Here is a 22,338-nt window from a genome sequence, read left to right as displayed (position 1 = left end):
TAGTGGGAGAGTAGGACCAGAGGGGACAGCCTCAGAATAAAAGGATCTACCTTTGGAATGGAGCTGATGAGCATTTTCTGAGCCAGAGGGTGGTAAATCTATGGAATTTATTGCCAGACAGCGATGGATGTCAAATCATTGGGTATTTTAAAAACAAGATTAATAGGTTCTTAATTAGTCAGGGCGTCAAAGGTTGGGGGGAGAAGGGAAGCGAATGGGGTTGAGAGGAAAAAATAGATTCATCATGGAATGGCGGAGTAGACTCGATGGGCCGAATGGTCTAGTTCTGCTCCTATGTCTTAGGGTCTTATTTAAATATAAATCCAAGAACTCTACTATCAAGGGTTCATAACGATATTCATTTTGGATGACTGGTAATATGAATTACATGATTAAGGGATAAAGTGAGAGAGACCTGGGGGTTTGTAGACTCATTAGCATCACAAGGTATCATAAGTAATGCAGAAGGTTGGCAAGGAGTTGTTGGGAGTACGGTTCACGGTGCAGAAAAAACAAGGTGGTCTATCCACAGCAGGAAAATTGAGATGGATTCTGGACTTTTTCCTGCAGTATGTTACAGCTTCAGTGAGGACGAAAAGGATATTAGAATGACTAAAAAACTTGGATTAGGGAGAGCAGAGCCCTTTGTCAAACCACAATATAATATAGCATGTACAAAATCAATGAATGAGTGAATCTGTCTGTAGAAGAGTCCCGACCCGAAATGCCGTCTATCCATTCCCTCCACAGATGGTGCCTGACCCAGAGTTCCTCCAGCACCTTTGTGTTTTGCTCGTGATTCCAGCATCTGCAGTTCCTTGTGTTTCCCTGCAACAAATAATAACTGGCAGCATAGTCACAAGTCTGTGACAATCAGTATTACTGCATATTCCAATCACCTAGTTATTATCTACTACTAACAATGTTAAAATAATTTCCTATTTAAGACCTAATTTTGAAGTATACAATAGTTATAAAGGATTTAAGAACCCATGTAAATGATAATGTGGTAATTAATTAATACTGTTTATTCTGGACTCGGGTCAAAGCTTACCGGAAGGAAGAGAAATTCTCAACCACCGACAAGAAATAATTCAGAATTTGTTTAATTTTAAAGTTATTGTTATAAGAAAAGTGAGGTAGAAGTTTGCAGTTTCAACATAAGATAGGAATTAGGTTACCTGCTTGCCAATGGTAGAAAGCAAATAAAGGCCAGATAAATTAAATGAGGGATCTGGGCTCTTTCAGAAACAGTGAAGATAACAAATTCCAATTATTATGTCAACCAGGTATTTATTATGTATACATACAAACTACTGCAGCACTGGGGTCTCTTCCATCATTACTCATGGGATCATACAGCACAGCAACAGGTACGATAAGGCCTGTGTGATCTTCCGGTTGCTGCCCTTTTTAACTCCCTTTTCCATTCCCATATTGACGTTTTTGGTCTGGGCCTCCTCCATTGCCAGAGTGAGGTCACACGTAAACTGGAGGAACAGCACCTCATATTCCGTTTGGGTTTTTCCAAAATTTGGAATTGTCATTTGAAATTCTCCAATTTTGGTAACCTCCCAAGTCCCCTCCCATTCTCTCTCACACCCCCCACCCCTGTGCCCCAACTGGACTTGCACCAATTCTTCCTCTCCTTCCCTATTCATTCCTCTGACTTCAATCCATTTGTCTCACACCGTCTGTTTTAATCTCTGGCCTTTGTTCCAGCCATTTGCCTATCAAAAACCCTACCTCGCCTGTTTTCACCTATTATTTGCCATGCTTTTTTCTGCCTCTTTTCTCTTCCAGCTTCCTTCCATCCCACCCCCCCACCCCACCCCACCCCACAATCAGTCTGAAAAGGGCCCCGACCCGAAACGTCACCTACCCATGCTCTTTGTGTGCATTTCACATTTAAAAGACACTTGGACAAGTACGATGGATAGGAAACATTTAGAAGGATATGGATTAAATGTGGGCGAATGGGACGAGCATGGACAAGTTGGGCCGAAGGGCCTGTTTCCATGCTGTATGACTCCATGACTCTAAACATGAAATAGGAACCTGGCTGATCTTTTACATCTAACCAGATAACCATAGCTTTAATTGACATAAAACGGGAAAAACGTGGTGGCCTGAGGTCAAGATTTAACCCAGACCTAGCATTAGGAGAGGAGAATATCTATTCATTATCACGTTGGCTTCAATGTCTGGTCCCATTTGATTTGGGAGATGTAACTTCACTTCATTCACTGTAACACACTGTGAGATGTTCTGAAAAGGGTTTGAAACATAAATGCTCGTCTTGACTGGGTTAGTTTATTTCTGCAGAATAGTGATAAGGGTATTATTATCTATATACTAAAACTCACTGTTTGTTTGTTTGTTCCTGAACTACAGCCGAAACGGTACACTATAGCGCGACAATTTTAGGCCCACCTTACTCACCGTGCTAATGAAAGAAGTTTCATTGAAATTGGTGTTATATTATTTGTTATTCATATTTTAAAGTTTAAATCTATCTCCTAGGGAGGGAGGGGGTGGAGGGAGGGACAGAGGGGGGGAGGATGAGGGGTTGAGGGGGATGGAGTGGGGGGGAGGGGAAGGGGAGAGGGGAAAGGGAGGGGGAGGCATAGGAAAAAACTCTGCTTGTAAATAAATAAATTCCAGGCACATAGGAAAGACACAGTGCTGGAGTAACTCAGCAGGTTAGGCAGCATTTCTGGAGAACCATCGATAGGTGACGCTTTGGGTCGGAACCCCTCTTCAAATCAAGTCTTGTGCTCGTGGGTGGATCTCAAGAAGGATCCTGACCTGAAACATCACCTCTCCATGTTCTCCAGAGATGCTGCCTGACCCGCTGAGATACCCCAGCATTTTGTATATTTCTTTGGAAATACATCCACTGTAGTTCGTTGCCATTACAACTACAGACAAATGTTAGTTTTACATCATGTCTTGAAATCTGGGTAGAGATTAAATAGTATCACTTGTGATCTCACAATGTGCTCCCATCCATCCATTGTAACACTGGCACCGGAATCTGTCAGCCATCTCTACCACATCCCTCTTAGATGCCTGCCCCCACAGGGAGAATGGCGGTCCTTTGCCCATTGGGTTCACCTTCACGGCGAAGGAGTTTGGGTTCAGGTGCAGGTAGGCTTGGGTCCTGTGGTTCGATCGCACGCACCTACCATGATTGCTACACAAATGCTGACTGCAGACCACTGCAGCAGTGGTTACGTTAACAATGTAGGTCCCCAGCGGTCCATTAATGTAGGCTTTTAAAGCCAGGCAAGATTCCTAAAGAGGAAACAAATACTACTTTGAAAAATTACAATCTTCCATCATCTTTGGCAGTCTAATTTAGACATCAAAAGAATTTTGACAGATTCTAAAAGTTGTGACATCAGACCATCTTTCATATCATGTTATCATATGGCCAGAATCATTATGTCGACAACTGTACAGTGATAAAGGATTCGGAATAATTTTATTCCCTCCTCTGATAAAGCGGCGATTGATAGGTTCTTGATAAGTAGGGACATCAAAGGTTACATGGAGAAGGCAGGAGAATGGGGTTGAGAGGGAAAAATAGATGAGCCACGATCGAATAGCGGAGCAAAGTCAATGGGCCGAAGGGTCTAATTCTGCTCCCACGTCTTATGACATGATAAAGTGCCAAAGAATCTTTAAAATGGTGTTTTTTAATAACTGGGAAGCAATGTTAAAAGAGTACAAAATGTCTTTCAGTTCTAGGAATAGCAGGTCAAGTCATTTGCTGTAAATCTCGACACAGTCAAGTTGCCTGTTAAGGTGCAAGCTAGAATGACAGAGAATGTCTACGTTTAGTTTCATTTATTATTGTCACATGTACCGAGGTCCAGTGAAAAGCTTTTGTTTGTGTGCTATCAAGTCAAAGCAAAGGCTATACATGATTGCAATCAAGCGATCCATCGTGCACCAATAAAGAATAAAGGGTACTACATTTAGTGCAACACTTTGGAATATCACCCACCCATTTTATGATCTGCAAGAATCCCTCTCTGCTGGCAAAGGAGAACCATGAAGGTTTTAGATATGAAGTTGATTAAAGAGTTTGAAGGTCTCCAGTGGTAGATGAGAGGTCAGGACCATGCTCCAGCTGATGAGAGGACCACTCAGTTGCCTGATAACAGCTGGGAAGAACTAGTCTCTGTGGTCACAGAATGTCAACACAATGTGAGTGTTCTATGTACTGCACACTGAAGGATAGGTCTTACCTGTGAGTGGGCGTAGTCTTTGTTCCCCCAAAGGACAATGCCTGCAGCTCCCATTGCAGCACTCTCTCCGATGCTCTGGACCAAGTCGATCTAAGAAAATTGAAGAAAAAGAACTGTACTGTTGCTATCCAAGGCACCCAGCCACTTCTCAATCTCTCCCCCTGGCACACTGGGCATGGTCACAGCAGCTCCCTCTGCAGTCCAACCGGTACATTTTCAGCTGTAAAGAACACAAAGTGCTGAAGTAACTCAGCAGTTTAGGCAGCATCTCTGGAAAACATGAACAGGTGATGTTTCAGGTTGATATCCTTCTTCAGTCTGAAGAAGGGTCTACACCTGAAATGTCACCTATCCATGTTTTCCAGAGATGCTGCCTGACCTGTTGTGTTACTTCAGCACTTGGTGTCCTTTTGTGTATTAATCAGCATCTTCAATTCTTTGTTTCTACATTTTCAGCTGTCCCGTCTCATTTGGATATCTGCACCATGGCTCTAAAAGAAGTGTTGAAAATAAAGGGTAGATATAAGGAACAGCAGCCTGAAGAAGGGTCTCAACCCGCAACATCACCCATTCCTTCTCTCCAGAGATGCTGCCTGTCCCGCTGAGTTGCTCCAGCATTTTTTGTCTACCTTCGATTTAAACCAGCATCTGCAGTTTTTTCCTACACACAGGAATGGCAGATGCTGGTTTACAAAACCACACACACACACAGAAAGTGCTGGAGTAACTCAGCGGGTCAGGCACCATCTGTGGAGGTCATGTCACAAGGAACTGCAGATGCCGGTTTACAACAGTCAGTCTGAAGAAGGGTCCTGACCAGAAACGTCTGCCTATCGATGTCCTTCACCCGTTGAGTTACACCAGTACTAAATGTGACACAACTTAATTTTATTGAGCATTGAGCGTATTCTCTCATCATTTTTTTAATCATTGTATTCCCTACTTTCATTGAGTTGTTATTGGAAAATAAAGCATTTTTACCATGTTTATTTGTTTTTCTTCAAATGTTGGAATGATTTTATACAAACATAGACAATTTCTCGCAGGATCAATAAATTCCTGGATGCCAGAGAAATTTCCCTGTCACAGTTGAGCCGCATTGAAATGAACTATAATTATTGGCTTTTACAAATGTATTCTTTCTTGGGATACGGAATGCGTTTTCGCTTCTCACTAAGTACCCTCCAAAGTGAGTGAAAGGATGGGGTTTTCCTGCCCTAACCAATGATAGTAAATCAAATTATTATTTTATTTGTAAAAGACTGTCTGGTAGTTCTGTAGAAGGTCTGAAAAATGGTTCTGACCCAAAATGTCACCTTTCCATGTTCTCCAGGGATGCTGCATGACCGGCTGATTTACTCCAGAACTTTCCTTGGTAACCAGCATCTGCAGCGCCTTGTTTGTACAATGTAACCATAATGCTAATTTCCCTGACTGGAAATTAACTTTAAATTTGAAATTAAATTTGAAATTTATATATTTATTTCAAATATGTTCCTGGAGCACAAGTCGAGATTAACGTCATATAATAAACAGGATATCTATTGTCTCATCCATTCTTTACCACCCTGTGCCGCTGTGGATTGAGTCACTCGCATTGAGAATTATTGAAGAGATTCTGTAACACTTTACTCCTGGTTAATAGATCACAACATTACTGATTGAAATTGAAAATGTTGGAATACTCATTCAAGTCAGGCAGCATCTGTGGAGAGAGACAGGAAGTTAATATTTCAGGGTTACCAGCTGAAATGTTGACTCCATTTATCTCTCCACTGTTGTTGCCTGATCTACTCTTTAAAGGCATTTTCTGTTTGTTTATTTCAGATTTCCTGTAACTGCAGTTGTGCTTTTGATTTTTTAAACTTAGTTTATTATTGTCACGTGCACTGAGGTACAGCGAAAAGCTTTTGTTTGTATGCCATCCAATCAAAGATTATACGGGGCGGTACAGTTGCTGCCTTACAGCACCAGAGCCCCGGGTTTGATCCTGACTATGGGTGCTGTCTGAACTGAGTTTGTACCTTCTCCCTGGTAACGCGTGGGTTTTCTCCGGGTGCTCCGGTTTCCTCCCAAACTCCAAAGATGTACAGGTTTGTAGGTTAATTGGCTTTGGTAAAAATTATAAAATTGTCTCAAGATTCTAAGGGGAGTAGGAGGCAACCATGGCTGACAAGGGAAGTTAGGGGTGGAATAAAACTAAAAGAAAACATGTATTACACAGAAAAGAGTAGCCGGAAGCCAGAGGATTGGGAAACTTTCATAAGACAACAGAAGGTATCAAAACGGGCAATACGGGATGAAAAGATGAAGTAAGAGGGGAAGTTGGCCAATAATATAAAGAAGGACAGTAAAAGCTTCTTTAGATACGTTAAGAGAAAAAGAGTAGCAAAGTCAAATGTGGGTCCCTTAAAGGCAGACACGGGTGAAATTATTATGGGTAACAAGGAAATGGCAGAAGAGTTGAACAGGTACTTCGGATCTGTCTTCACTAAGGAAGACACAAACAATCTCCCAGATGTACTGGAGGACAGAGGATCTAGGGGGGTAGAGAGGAACTGAAAGAAATTTTCATTAGGTGAGAAATAGTATTGGGTAGACTAATGGGACTGAAGGATGATAAATCCCCTGGGCCTGATGGTCTGCATCCCAGGGTCCTCAGGGAGGTGGCTTTAGAAATAGTGGACGCATTGGTGGTCATTTTCCAATGTTCAATAGATTCAGGATCAGTTTCTGTGGATTGGAGGATAGCTAATGTTATCCCACTTTTCAAGAAAGAAGCGAGAGAGAAAATGGGGAATTACAGACCAGTTAGCCTGACATCGGTCGTGGGGAAGATGCTGGAGTCAATTATTAAAGAGGTAATAACGGTGCATTTGGATAGCAGTAAAAGGATAAGTCCAAGTCAACGTGGATTTATGAAAGGGAAATCATGCTTGACTAATCTTCTGGATTTTTTTGAGGATGTGACAAGTAAAATGGATGAAGGGGAGCCAGTGGATGTAGTGTATCTAGACTTTCAGAAAGCCTTTGATAAGGTCCCGCACGGGAGATTGGTGACTAAAATTAGAGCACATGGTATTGGGGGTAGGGTGTAGACACGGATAGAAAATTGTTTGGCAGACAGGAAGCAAAGAGTAGGAGTAAACGGGTCCTTTTCAGAATGGCAGACAGTGGCGAGTGGAGTGCCGCAAGGCTCGGTGTTGGGGCCGCAACTGTTTACCATGTATATTAATGATTTGGAAGAGGGAATTAGAAGCAACAATAGCAAGTTTGCGGATGACACAAAGCTGGGTGGCAGTGTAAACTGTGAAGAGGATGTTAGGAGGTTGCAGGGTGACATGGACAGGTTGAGTGAGTCGGCAGATGCAGTATAATATCGATAAATGTGAGGTTATCCACTTTGGCGGCAAAAACAAATTACGAATTATTTTCTCAATGGAGTTAGGTGAGGTAAGGGGGACATCCAGCGAGACCTGGGTGTCCTTGTACACCAGTTACTGAAAGTTGGCGTGCAGGTACAGCAGGCAATGAAGAAAGCTCATGGAATATTGGCCTTCAAAACAAGAAGATTTCAGTATAGGAGTAAAGAGGTTCTTCTACAGTTGTATAGGGCCCTGGTAAGACCACATCTGGAGTATTGTGTACAGTTTTGGTCTCCTAATTTGAGGAAGGACATCCTTGTAATTGAGGTAGTGCAGCGTAGGTTTACGAGATTGATCCCTGGGATGGTGGGACAATCATATGAGGAAAGATTGAAAAGACTAGGCTTGTATTCACTGGAGTTTAGAAGGATGAGAGGGGATCTTATAGAAACATATAAAATTATAAAAGTACTGGACAAGCTAGATGCAGGAAAAATGTTCCCAATGTTGGGCGAGTCCAGAACCAGGGGACACAGTCTTAGATTAAAGGGGAGGCCATTTAAAACTGAGGTGAGAAAAAACTTTTTCACCCAGAGTTGTGAATTTGTGGAATTCTTTGCCACAGAGGGCAGTGGAAGCCAAATCACTGGATGGATTTAAGAGAGAGTTAGATAGAGCTCTAGGGGCTAGTGGAATCGAGGGATATGGGGAGAAGGCAGGCATGGGTTATTGATTGGGGACGATCAGCCATGATCACAATGAATGGCGGTGCTGGCTCGAAAGGCCGAATGGCCTCCTCCTGTACCTATTTTCTATGTTTCTATGTGTAAAGATAGTGTTAATGTAAAGCATGATCACTGGACGGCATGGTGGGATGAAGGCCTTGTTTCTGCGCTGTATCTCTAAAAGGAAATTATACATGAATACAGTCAAACAGCCCACAGTGCACATACAAAGGAAAAAGGGTACAACATTTAGGGCATCATTCTGGAATATCACCCACCCATTTTATGATCTGCAAGAAACCCTTTCTGCTGGGAAAGGACATGCATGAAGGCTCACCCCTCTTTTGAGTGCCTTCCCAGGGGGCTGGCAATTGAATGGATTACCTCAGTTAGGAAGTCCATGGTGTTTTCATACACTATCCGAGCGTAGGGGACGACGGGCAAACTGTAATTCACTCCCATTTCAGCAAGACGGAGACCTTCTTTCATTCGGTAGTGAACAAACCTCTGTGCATTCAGTGTCGATCGAAGCTTGGCACTGAGGTAGATGCTTGGATACAATGCAATACTCTCTTTCCAGAGCCACGCCAGCTGGTCATTCCTCTTCATCTCAACATCCGGACATTCCCCAGTGTAATCTTTGTAAAATTTATCATTGTAGCAACAAGGAAAACCATAATAGCCCCACAGCCCCTTGGGCCTAAGACCTTTTGATACCTTCAAGGTCTGTCCCATAAAGGCTCTGGCTGCTTGTTCATACTCAATTTGTGCTTGCTTTGCCACTTGACTCTCAGACCAGTCCGGATGTTGCATACGGACCAGCTGCTTGGATTTCGTACGGTAGATATCTTTCTGATCCCAGTCCCTGAACCACAAGGGCCTCCAGCTCTCCCAGTCAATGACTGATATCCCGTCAAAATCTTTCTGTGGTATGAGTGTCTCCACGTCTACCTTGGCCTTTGTAATGTGATCCTCCAAACTGGCGTTCTGCGGAGTGCCTCCGTTGACAGACACCCCACTTTTAGCGTAGTGGGGGTAATAGCCCAGTTTATCTTCGTAAAAGATAGTGATATTCTGCCCAATAAATGACTCATTTTGGTTTGCAATTATGTCAAAGATCCCCAAGTTAAGATCAACGTCAAAGGAGGATTTGCAGGCCGCAGTGGGAGCATTCCACACAGTTATAAATGGCTTGTTGGAGATAATTGGGGATTTTGTTTGTTTCAATAGTTGTCCCAGGGTCATAGTGCACATGCACAGAAGAACTATTGGTGCCGTAGTGAAGAACATTGTTGCTCAGCTTGTTATCCCTTCACTCTCTGGCAAATCAGCCTGGTTACACTTTGTGTGTTGTTAAATATTGTGCTGTAGAATTAGAAGGGAAAGTATTATGGAAAAGACAGCAAATTTTTCACATCACATCTATTTTCACTAAAACGTCTTATCACAGTTAGTGATCTCAGAAATATTATTCAAACATAGATGTACTAGTGTCAATAGAGATACCATCTTATTATGAACATGGCTCATCTGCTTCATATCTCATCTGCTTTCAAAGTTTTAGTTTAGTCAAGTCAAGTCAAGTCAAATTTATTTGTCACATACACATACACGATGTGCAGTGAAATGAAAGTGGCAATGCCTGCGGGTTGTGCACAAAAAAGAATTACAGTTACAGCATATAAATAAAGTTAATAAGTTACTATTAGTGTCGACAAAAATTTAGTCTCTGGGGTTATAAAAGTTGACAGTCCTGATGGCCTGTGGGAAAGCCAATTTAGTTTTTAGTTTAGAGATACAGCTTGGAAACTGGCCCTTCAGCCCAATGAGTCCACGCTGACCAGTGATCCCCATACACGAGCACTACCTTACACACTAGGTCCAATTTGCAATCTTTGCAATCTTTACCAAAGCCAATTAAACCCCAAACATGTACATCTTTGGAGTATGGGAGGAAACCAGAGCACCCAGGGAAAACTCACGTGCTCATAGGGAGATGTACAAACTCAGTACAGACAGCACCCCTGGTCAGAATGGAACCTGGGTCTCTGGTGCAGTAATGCAGCAACTCTACTGCTGCGCCACCATACCGCACCAATGTCAATAATCACAATTCACTTTCAAAGAAACGTGACTCTTCAAACCAAATCTGTTGATGATCTGACCATCAACAACGAGCTCATGGTAAACTGCAAGGATTCTGTTTTTCAGGCTTCAAATGAAATTAGTGTTCAAGGGCACATTGCAAATTTAACTTCAACAATGTATATTAATGGACACAAAGTGCTGGAATAACTCAGCAGGTCAGGAAACATTTCTGGAGAAGATGGATAGGTGACGTTTTGGGTCGAGACCCTTCAGAAGATGGATCTCGACCCGAAACATCACCTGTCCATGTTCTCCTGAGATGCTGTCTGACCCGCTGAATTACTCCAGAACTTTATGTCCTTTTGAGTATTAACCAACATCTGCAGTTCTTTGTTTCTTTATGTGGAGTAATGGCTTAGATGAAATATGTGACTCCCACTGGGGTCAGGTAAACAAGGTGTAGCTGCTTACCAGAGGATGGTTTGCATGGCTGCTAAGGATCTAACTATCCCCAATAGCAATAGAATTGGAATGGTCAGTTTGGTTCACCAGGGCCCTGTGCCACCTGAAGACTTGGAACTGGAGAAGGGAAATGGCTTAAATTCCTCAGGTTGAATATGTTTTCTGCAAACAATGGTCAGATATGATACTTACTTAAGTAGCCACAAACCATACTTTTGAAATAAATGGGTGTCCAAGAGTGGTGTATTATCACTGGTTGCATTTGGATGCATGCGCAAATCAGATGCATGTTACAAATGGAATGGAAAGTAGTAGTGTTGTCACCAGGGACCTGTTTTCTTGCTGCTGTTTCTGTATTATGACTGTGTTATTAATAATGATAATATGACAGATTATAATGATAATCTGAAACCATTGTAGGAGTAATGATCTAGATGAAATCTCTTCACAGCTTGTGAATTTAAAAGTTAGAATAGGCGGCACAGTTGGTTGAGCTGCTGCCTCACAGCGTCAAAGACCCGGGTTCGATCCTGATCTCGGATGCTGTCTGTGTGCAGTTTGCACGTTCTCCCAGTGACGTCTTGGTTTTCCTCCAGTGCTCCGGTTTCCCTCCACATCCCAAAGTCTTGCGAGTTTGTAGGTTAATTGGCTACAAAAATTGCCCAGAATATGTAAGGAATGGATGTGAAAGTGGGATAACATAGAACTAATGTGCATGGGTGATTGATGGTCAGTATGTAGAAGCAAAGAACTGCAGATGCTGGTTTATACCAAAGGGACCCTTCTTCAGACGGAGTCAAGAAAGGACCCAACCCAAAACGCCACCTATTCGTTTTCTTCGGGGATATTGCCTGACCCGCTGAGTTACTCCAGCACTTTGTGTCTATCTTTGATCGATGGTTGGTGTGGACTCGATGGGCCGAATGGCCTGTTTCCATGCTGCATCTTTCAATTCAATTCAAGAATCAGTAATGATATACTGTATGTTTTTTTAAAAAAGGCACAAAGCGTTGCTTTTGTGCTGTCTGCTTGTATTAAACTAAGACCCAATGACTCAAAAGAAACCAAAGTGTGATTGAACTCATTGTTCAACTAGATTTTTCCAATGCGGGAAGCCATTCGGCCCGTCCTGTCTATGCCCGTCAGCTCCTTTAAAGAACTCCAACTAATTTATGCCATGTCCCTGCATATGTAATTTCCTCTTGAAAAGCTCCTTTCAGCCAGAGTATTCAAATTCATCCACATCACAACGAGTAAAAACACCCCTCTCGTTCGTTATTCAAATACACAAACAATCGATAGCATGCGAGAATGTAGAAATAAAGAACTGCCTGGTTTATACCAAAGATAGACACAAAGTGCTGGAGTAAGTCGGTGGGCAGGGAGCATCTCTGGAGAAAACAGATAGGAGACATTTCGGCACGGGACCCTTCTTCAGACCCAGTGTATCAATTTTTACCCATCTTTCTGAGGCATGGCACACGGCGGAATTTTGAAAAGGGGATCAATTCAAAAGGGGATCAGGAAATTCTAGTTTTTGGGGGTTTAAAGTTACTTACTTTTCCCCAAAATGCATTTCCTCTCCAGGGCACAGATCCAGATTGATGCCTGCACTCTGCTGCAATGCAGTCGTGAAGTCTCTTATCCCAAAGTTTGCACCGTCCTAATCCAGCCCCCGGCTGCTGCTGTTACAAGCCCAGCGAAGCCCTGTTTTGCTGCATTCCTCAATTTCATAAGCGGTAGAGAAATCACGCCGCCTCGCCCGCTCAATAATAGCCGCTCAAGAGGCGGTTCTGCAGCCGTGTCATGTGAGTCGAGTGTGATCGGACGTTTCTCGAAGTGTTTCGAAACTTGTGGGGTAAAGGCCGGAGACCGCGGATGTGGTGCGACGGCCATCCCAAGTTGCAGATCGACGGTCCTCAAGGGGGAAGTTACAAACCAAAGCTCCTCAAGGGAAGGGGAAGGGAGGAAGGGTGGTGAAAAGATCGGGCGGGGGGGGGGGGATGCAATACAGGGTGCAATGAAATTCCTTGTTCACATGAAGGTCACTGTAAAGAAACCAAAGTGTGATTGAACTCATTGTTCAACTAGATTTTTCCAACGCGGGAAGCCATTCGGCCCGTCATGTATCTGTATACTGTGGATTGCTTGATTGTATAGTCTTTCCACTGACTGGTTAGCACGCAACAAAAGATTTTCACTGTACCTCAGTGCATGGGACAATAAACTAAACTAAACTAATGGCTGGGCTGTTCTGACACCAGGATACTAGATTCTTGACCTCTTTCCCATACTTAATCTCAACATCAGTGTTGATCTGGCCAACAATACGGTATTATCGGCTGTACATGGCCACACAGTCATGGGTGTACAGGGAGTAGAGCAAGGGACTGAAGCACACAACCTTGAGGGGCAGCAGAGTTGAGGGTCAGGGTGGAGTTCAGAAGCCAGTTGCAGATGGAGGTCCCATTGCCTAAATCAAGTTTTGGGATGAATGACATTGCAATTAAGTCAAGTCAAGTCAAGTCAATTTTATTTGTATAGCACATTTAAAAACAACCCACGTTGACCAAAGTGCTGCACAACTGATTAGGAAAAAAACCCCCAAAAAAACAAACATACAGTGGCAGGCAGCCAAACACAACGGCGCGGCCATCTTGAACAAAATGTTTAACTAAAGCAGAATGGTGTCCCGCGGCCGCGCCGCACCGGGCGATGGAAGGCCCCATGGCCGAGCCGCACCGGGCACTGTTCAGTGCCGCGGCCGAGCCGTGCCGGGCGAAGGAAGGCCCCGCGGAAGAGACCTAAAAAAAAAAAAGAAGATTTTCCCCACCCACACCCCCCCTCACATACCCACCCACCCTCACCACCCCCCTCACCCCCCCCCCCCCACATACACAACCAAAACAAAACACCCCACCACCAACACACAAACAAAAAGGACAAACAGACTGCCAGCGAGAGCAAATACTGCACCTGGTCTCGTCAGTATAAAGAACTGAGGTGGAAGGATAGGGATAAAAAGTAGATCCAGATGAAGTGGGGTTAATTGGGAAATGGAGTTGGATAGGGGACAGAAGGATGGAGATAGTGACGGGCTGGGAGATTATAAGAGGAGACAACAAAGGGCTGCAGAATATAGAATCGGATAAAAAGTTGGAAGATTGGTAGGCAAAGGGAAACGGTGAGACGGAATAAGGGACGGAGTGGTAGGAATGTGTGGGTGATGGGCAGATGGAGTAGGTGAGCAAGGGGAAATAAATCAGTTGATAGAGGGCTGATGGGAGGTTTCCAATGAAGAGGGGTGTGTAAGAGGACCTGGGTAGATCAGGAGAGAGAAGGGACATAGAGTGTAATCTTTTCCTGATAATCACTACCACTAACTCATAGATTTTGGATTATGCTTGACATATTTGTTTATGGAAAGTGACAGAAATTTAAATTTGTAAATTGTAAACATTTACATATTTAATTTCACTTACTTTTAGCCAAATGTAGCATTTTCCATCCCTTTTTTGAATTTCTGTTGAACAGATTATGTTGGTCCCTGCATGGCTGGAAATGCACAATGCCCTCCATAATGTTTGGGACAAAGACCCATCATTTATTTATTTGCCTCTTTATTCCACAATTTGAGATTTGTAATAGAAAAAAATCACGTGGTTAAAGTGCACATTGTCAGATTTTATTGAAGGCCATTTTTATACATTTTGGTTTCATCATGTAGAAATTACAGCAGTGTTTAAACATTGTCCCCCCATTTTAGGGTGCCATCATGTTTGGGACACATGGCGTCACAGGTGTCTTTAATGCTCAGGTGTGTTTAATTGCCTCCTTAATGCAGGTATAAGAGAGCTCTCAGCATCTCGTCTTTCCTCCAGTCTTTCCATCACCTTTGGAAACTTTTATTGCTGTTTATCAAGATGAGGACCTAAGTTGTGCCAATGAAAGTCAAAGAAGCCATTATGAGACTGAGAAACAAGAATAAATCAAAGGTATCACAAAATGCTGGAGTAACTCAGCAGGTCAGGCAGCATCTTGGAGAGAAGGAATGGGTGGCGTTTTGGGTCGGAACCCTTCTTCAGACTGATGTCAGGGGGGGCAGGGCAAAGAAACGATATAGGTGGAGACAGGAAGACACTGGGAGAACTGGGAAGGGGGAGGGGAAGAGAGGGACAGAGGAACTATCTAAAGTTAGAGAAGTCAATGTCCATAAGCTGCCCAAGCGAGAAATGAGGGGCTGTTCCTCCAATTTGCGGTGGGCCTCACTATGACACTGGAGGAGGCCCATGACAGAAAGGTCAGACTGGGAATGGGAGGGGGAGTTGAAGTGCTCAGCCACCGGGAGATCAGGTTGGTTAAGGCGGACTGAGCGAAGGTGTTTAGCGAAACGATCGCCGAGCCTGCGTTTGGTCTCGCCGATGTAGAGAAGTTGACATCTAGAGCAGCGGATACAATAGATGAGGTTGGAGGAGGTGCAGGTGAACCTCTGTCTCACCTGGAAAGACTGTTTGGGTCCTTGGGATGGAGTTGAGGGGGGAGGTAAAGGGACAGGTCTTGCATCTCCTGCGGTTGCAGGGGAAAGTGCCTGGAGAGGGGGTGGTTTGGGTAGGAAGGGACGAGTGGACCAGGGAGTTACGGAGGGAACGGTCTCTGCGGAACGCAGAAAGGGGAGGAGATGGGAAGATGTGGCCAGTAGTGGGATCCCGTTGGAGGTGGCGTATCTCCTGCGGTTGCTGGGGAAAGTGCCTGGGGAGTGGTCTTCTGCGGTTGCTGGGGAAAGTGCCTGGGGAGGGAAGCTTCCTACACAACAAGAATAAAATTGTTAGAGACATCAGCCAAACCGGAGGCTTACCAAAATCAACTGTTTAGAACATCTTTAAGACGAAAGAGAGCACTGGTGAGCTTACTAATCGCAAAGGGACTGGCAGGCCAAGGAAGACCTCCACAGCTGATGACAGAAGAATTCTCTCTACAATAAAAATCCCCAAATACCTGTCCGACAGATCAACCATGTATACAACATCTACAGCTCTGCCCTCATCAACCATTTTGCTCACGTCTTCAAAAAAAATCAATCAAATTTGTGAAACAACACGTCCCACGTACAAAACCATGCTGACTATCCCTAATCAGCCCTTGCCCATCCAAATGCCTGTATATCCTATCCCTCAGAATGTCTCCATTAACTTACCAACTACAGATGTTAAGCTATAGTTCCCAGCATTTTCCCTGTAGCCCTTCTTGAAAAGAGGTACAACATTTGCCACCCTCCAGTCTTCCAGCACCTCTCCTGTATTTAAGGACGACACGTAAATTTCAGCTGGGGCTCCCGTAATTTCCTCTCTAGTTTCCCGCAATGTCCTTGGATATATCATATCAAACCCTGGAGATTTGTCTATATTCAAACACAACAATACCTTCAGTACCTCTTCGACGGTAACCCCGACTGCTCTCAAGACACTTCCAGTGACTGCTCCAATCTCCTCCATCCTACTGTCCTTCTCCTCGGTAAATACAGAGGAGAAATACTCATTTAGGGCCTTGCCCATCTCCTGTGGCTCCACACAGAGGTGACCGCTTTTATTCCTGAGAGGTCCCACTCTCTCTCTAGTTACCCTTTTCCCCCTTATGTATTTATAAAATCTTTTGGGATCGTCCTTAATGCCACCCACCAGAGCTATCTCCTGGACCCTATTTGCTCTTTTGATCTCCTGTTTTAGTTTGCTCCTTCGTTCCCCAAACTCCTCCATGGATGCACTTGATCCCAGCTGCTTGTCCCTGTCCCATGCATCCTTCTTGTTTTTACTAACTTCTTCATTTCCCTCAGTAGCCAAGCTTCCTTACGTTTGCCTGTTTTGCCCTTAACTCTAACGGGGACGTTCACATCGTGAGCTTTCTTCGGTACACTAGTAAAAACATCCCACTTGGCCGATGCTCCTTTCCCCTCAAAGAGGTTGGTGAGGGTTGTAGAGGACATGGCAAACTTTCTAAGCCCACCATGGTGTCCTTGAACTTGCAATTTGAAGTTTTCAATCATCTCTACTTCAGCGCCGTTAATGCAAGCTGGATTATGTGTACCACTTTGCTTCCTGAAGTCAATCACTATCTCCTTTGGCTTGCTGACATTGAGAGAAAGGTTTTTGTCTCGACACCAGGTCACAACGTTCTCAATCTCCTTGCTGTACTCCGTCTCATCATTATTTGATATCTGGCCCACAATGGTGGTGTCGCCTGCGAACTGAATTAGATTTGTGTATCGCTGCACAATAGTGGATGTACAAGCAGTAAAGAAAGGGGCTGAGCACCAGTGTTGAGGATTATCATAGAGGATGATTTGACCCCTATCATCACTGATCGTGGTTAATGTACTTACACTGCTTGATCCCTCGCTCTACAACACTCCCAATGTACCTGAGATGCTACTTTCAGGAAACTATGTACCTGCTGCCCTGTATCACTTTGCTCTACAACATTGTCGACATGTGATACCATGTGATGCCACTTTCAGGCAACGATATACCTGCACTTCTAGAAAACACAAAGTACTTGTGCTATAACTCCAGGATAAGCGCTCAACTAAGAAAACCAAGCCCAAAGCCAAAGTATTATCTAACTAACTAAATATACCAACTTACAATAGCTTCGTATGCAAAAAAAACTACATATTAACTAGCTCCTTAAAAACAACTAATCCTGTAATGCAAGTATATAATTGGGGTTATCAAGTGGGCACCTCCCTTCAATCCCAAACCCAACCCTTCTCAAATTTGCTGGTCCTCAGAAATTCATTTGATGCAACATATAATACATGCTAGCTTGCAAGCCATAATGCCAACCAACTGGACCAACACAGATCCGAAACTAAGTGCAGACCAGAGTCAAACAAGGCTGTATAATCTATGTAGCTTTTAGACTTTAGAGATACAGCGTGGAAACTTGCCCTTCTGCGTACCGAGTCTGTGTCAACCAGCGATCACTGCTTACACTATCAATATCCTACACACTGTGGAGAATTTACAATTTTACCAAATTCAATTAACCTACACACCTGTATGTCTTTGGAGTGTGGGAGGAAACCGGAGCACCCGGAGAAAATCCATGCGGTCACAGTGAGAACATACAAGCTCTGTACAGGCTCTCTGTAAGGCAGCAACTTTAGTGCTGTGCAACTGTCCGGCCCCTAAGAGTCAACTAATTTGTTGCGATGTTCCATCATGGATAGACTTTATATAATGAAGGGCTTAAATGATGGGGTTTTTACACCAATTTGATAGTTTTGAGGTCCGCAGGCCTTTCTTTCCAGGTTTATTTTAATTAATTGAATTTTATTTCCCTGTTGCCATAGTATAGTTTGAACTCTCACCACTAGATTATTAGACCAGGTCTCCAAATGAAAAGTTCAGTAACATAACCATTATGCATCTATCATAGCTGACTCATTCGGAAAGTGGACTGGATTAAACAATAATTGCTTTTCAGTGTCATTAAAAAAATATACTGTGTGGCCACATGCATCAACTGCATAAATTATATTTTATATAAACTATACTGATGGAGCATATAAAACTCTAATTCTTTTTCAGTGGTTTAATGTTCTAAAAGTAACCCTTTAAGTGAAACTCCAGCGCTATTAGATTACATCTCTCAATAAACAGCTGTATTACATTTGGATCTAAATATGCACTGTTGCAATGAACCATTTATTTAAAGAATACCGAAGCTAAGTACTGATCTCAAACATCGTGTATATTTTGATGTTTAATATGTTGTATAAGGGACGATAATTATTGTGCATCATACTTTGGAAATCAAATGGAAGATTAAATTTTAACATGGTACATTTATATGAGCAAATAATTAGATGCAAACATTTAAGAAAATATAGGTTAATTTCAAAATGTATATTTCTGCAGCATATTTTAATCATTGGAAAAAACCCCCACTCAAAAACAAAAGGGTGTCTCTGGTTATAAAAAATTCAAACATATCATGAATTCACAAAGCAGTCTTCAAAAATGCACCTTTACTTAGAATGCCAGTTAACGTGATGTGATGAGCCCATCAAGAGAGAGCTAGATAGAGCTCTTAAGGATAGTGGAGTCAGGGGGTATGGGGAGAAGGCAGGAACGGGGTACTGATTGAGAATGATCAGCCATGATCACATTGAATGGTGACGTTTTGGGTCGGGACGTTCTTCAGACTGAATCAGAAGAATTGATTCAGTCTGGCTCGAAGGGCCGAATGGCCTCCCTACTGCACCTATTGTCTATTGTCTATTGCCCATCTATCTCTGATCCAGCCTGAAGCCGCCGTTGTTTATCCCAGCTGAAAAAAAACCTCGGCACATTACCTGGGTGATGGTGGCTTTGATAAAACAGAAAATATAATTGATCTGAGGAAGCCTCTGAAAATGAAGCACCAGGCTCCTAGATCATTCTAGAATTCTGATTTAAGATCGCCCCCTTGAGAAAGTGTCACCTATGAAGAAGAGTTACTGCTGGGGTGGGATGTAGGTTGGGTAATTGAGAGAGAGATATTGCTTGAAAATGATTAAGTAGGACATAGATTATAATAGTTTCAGGCTGTGTCATGTGTAGGTGCCTGATCAAAATTAGTTTTATTCAGAAGTTTGAGAAAGAGGGAGAATTTGAGTTGTGCATAGAATATTCCAGGAAACCAGAGGAATGAAACTTTCCTCCGGGATTGAACTGCACAAATTCCAGAGGTAAAATGCTCTGCAAATACACAACCCCATATTTTCCATGATCTTATTTTGTACAGTATTCAAATTGAGATTGATTTTCACAGTTTCCTCTTTCATCCTTCTCATGTTTCTTTACCACAGAACTGAGAATGTGTTCGCTTGAGATGCTTTTCACTGGAAGAATGAAAATCTTGGGTTTTCCTCAGATTTTGTCTCTTTCTTCCAAAATGTGCAGCTCTTATATCCCAGCACCAAATCTTCGTATTAAAATTTTGTGCTTGTATCCTGAAAAGAAATAAACGAAGGAATATAGTTCTGAGCAAAAAACACTAAGTGCTGGAGTAACTCAAGGGGTTAGGCAGAACTGTAGTGCTGATATAATTAATTTCCATTTTGTGACTGGGATCTCCATGTAGATTTGCATGGATTGTCAACTTCTGCTTACAGTCACAGTAAAAATAACAGCAACCCCTCAACATGGAATAAAAGTGATTCAGGCACTCAACTGGGGAGTAAAGAAAACCAAGGTGGATATATTAAGGAGAGATAAAACTCTTTACAGAATGCTTTAAATGAGTTTTGGTTTAGTTTAGTTTAGAGATACAACATGGAAACAGGCCCTTCAGCCCACTGAATCCATTGATCACCAGCATACACTATAACATTCCACCTTCCCATTCCCATCTACTTCCTACATATTAGGGGCAGTTTTACAGAGGCAAATTAACCTAAAAACTCACACGTCTTTGGGACGTAGGAGAAAACTCTACCCAGAGGAAGCCTGCTCAGTCACAGAGAGAACGTGAAAACTACACACAGACAGCACCTGATGTCAGGATCAAACCCGCGTCTCTGGTACAGAGAGGTAGGAGTTCTACCAGCTGCGCCACGATGCCACTCTAGTGCTGAGGAATTGGGAAGGAACTTCTGAAAGAATGATGGAAAGGATGAAATGGGTTTGGAGAGGATGGGAAGTTTTGCTGAGGCTAAGGAAGATTTATGAAAATATGGAGGGATGACACAATGAAACATTTTAAAGTTGACAGTGAGATGGGGAACAGCAAACACTGGGATCATGGGCAGTCAATGTGTTTAGTTTTGGTTAGAGATATAGAGTGGAGACAGCCCCTTCGGCCCATCGAGTCCGCGCCGACCAGTGATCCCTGCACACTAGCACGATCCTACACACTAGGGACAATTTACAATTTTTACCAAAGCATGTTAACCTACAAACTTGTACGTCTTTGGAAAGTGGGAGGAAACCGGAACACCTGGAAAAATCCCCTGCGGTCATGGGGAGAATGTACAAATCCGTACAGACAACACCCATTGTCGGGGTCGAACTTGGATCTCTGGCACTGTGTGCTGTCAAATTACTTTCAGAAAGCTTTAGATGAGCTGGAGGAAGGAGGTAGGGATGATGACCAGTGAGGCATTGGAATACAAACCTGGAGTAGAGCTCAGCTTGAGTACACAAGCCATGTGCCAAGCCCAAGCCCAATAGCCTATCATTTTGTTGCTGTCTGATTAGCGTCTTGCCACGATTCCTTGACCAGCCTGTACTGAATGCCCCTGACTGTAAAGTGCCCAGTAGAGTCGTTGCCTTACAGCGCCAGCGATCCACAGTCGATCCTGACTATGGGTGCTGTCTGTACGAAGTTTGTATGTTCTCCCTGAGACCGCGAGGGTTTTCTCCGGATGCTACGGTTTCCTCCCACATCCCAAAGACGTGCAGGTTTCCTCCCACATTCTAAGTTGTCCCTCATGTGTAGAATTGAACTAGTGTATGGGTGATCACAGGTTGACGTGGACTCGGTGGGCCGAAGGTCCTGTTTCCACGCTGTATCTCCAAACTAAACTAAATGAATGCAAGCATTAAACAGACTTTTCAGCTAAATTGCACCGTTAAGCAAGGAGGCTCACTTAGCAAAACAGCACTGTGCTTGGGAGAAACCCTGATCACTGGCACTGTAAGGCAGCAACTCCATTGTTGTGTCACTGTACCGCCCCATTGCAGGAACCATGTTTTAAAAGGTGGGAGAATCTGTCTGAAGATAGTTCCCAACCTGAAACGTCACCCATTCTTTTTCTCCAGATATGCTGCCTGACCCGCTGAGTTACTCCAGCACTTTGTGTCTATCTTCGGTGTAAACCAGCATCTGCAGAGAGCCAGTTTATTATGAGGTCATGCAGCTGAAAGGACACCTAGTGAGAAGATAAGATATACCTTTCTTTCTCAGAGACATACGAAACTAGCTTGAGGCTTAATCCGAATCAGAATCAGAATAACCTTTACTGTCATCCAAAAAACAAGTCTTTCGAACGAAATTCCGTTACCCACAGTCCAACAATAAGAGCAATAAAAATAAACAATAACACACACAATCACAAACCAACACAAAACAAAAAAAATAAACATCCATCACAGTGAGTCTCCCCCAGTCACCTCCTCACTTTGATGGAAGGCCAGAATGTCTTTTCTCTTCCCCTGCCGTCTTCTCCCGCAGTCAGGCTGTTGAAGCTGCCATGTTCCAGGCCGCGCCGAACGATGAAAGGTCCGCAGCGGGCCGACCCAAGCCCCGCAATTCGGGGCGGGCGAAGACGCTGCTGCTGCACGTTGGGGCGGTCGTGGCTCCCGACATTGAAGCCCCCGCCGGGCAGAGAAAAATCCCGCTGCCAATTTCAGGCCGTGCCGGACGGTGAAAGGTCCGCAGTGGGCCAACCCAACCTCCGCG

The 22,338-nt window shown here is 43.5% G+C and overlaps 1 protein-coding gene across 2 annotated transcripts; it reads right to left on the bottom strand.

The window, feature by feature from the left end:
* Positions 1-149: 149 nt before the first annotated feature.
* LOC144601765 (hyaluronidase-like) lies at positions 150-12,805 on the bottom strand. Of its 2 annotated transcripts, XM_078414155.1 has the most exons (5): positions 12,456-12,805; positions 8,731-9,711; positions 4,257-4,346; positions 3,189-3,297; positions 150-828 (listed from the first exon to the last, which is right to left on the bottom strand). In XM_078414155.1, the coding sequence occupies exons 2-5, from the start codon at positions 9,634-9,636 to the stop codon at positions 575-577; spliced, it is 1,359 nt and encodes a 452-aa protein (XP_078270281.1). In that variant the 5' UTR covers positions 9,637-9,711; positions 12,456-12,805; the 3' UTR covers positions 150-574. The 2 variants fall into 2 exon arrangements, with proteins under 2 accessions (XP_078270281.1, XP_078270282.1); XM_078414156.1 differs by lacking the exon at positions 150-828 and having other exon boundaries at positions 1,855-3,297; positions 12,456-12,802.
* Between the last annotated feature and the right edge of the window lie 9,533 nt (positions 12,806-22,338).

The sequence above is a fragment of the Rhinoraja longicauda genome, chromosome 17 (genome assembly GCF_053455715.1).
Source record: "Rhinoraja longicauda isolate Sanriku21f chromosome 17, sRhiLon1.1, whole genome shotgun sequence".
Taxonomy (NCBI): Eukaryota; Metazoa; Chordata; class Chondrichthyes; order Rajiformes; family Arhynchobatidae; genus Rhinoraja; species Rhinoraja longicauda.
Note: the sequence above shows the minus strand (reverse complement) of the source record. Positions and strands in the feature narration are given on the sequence as shown.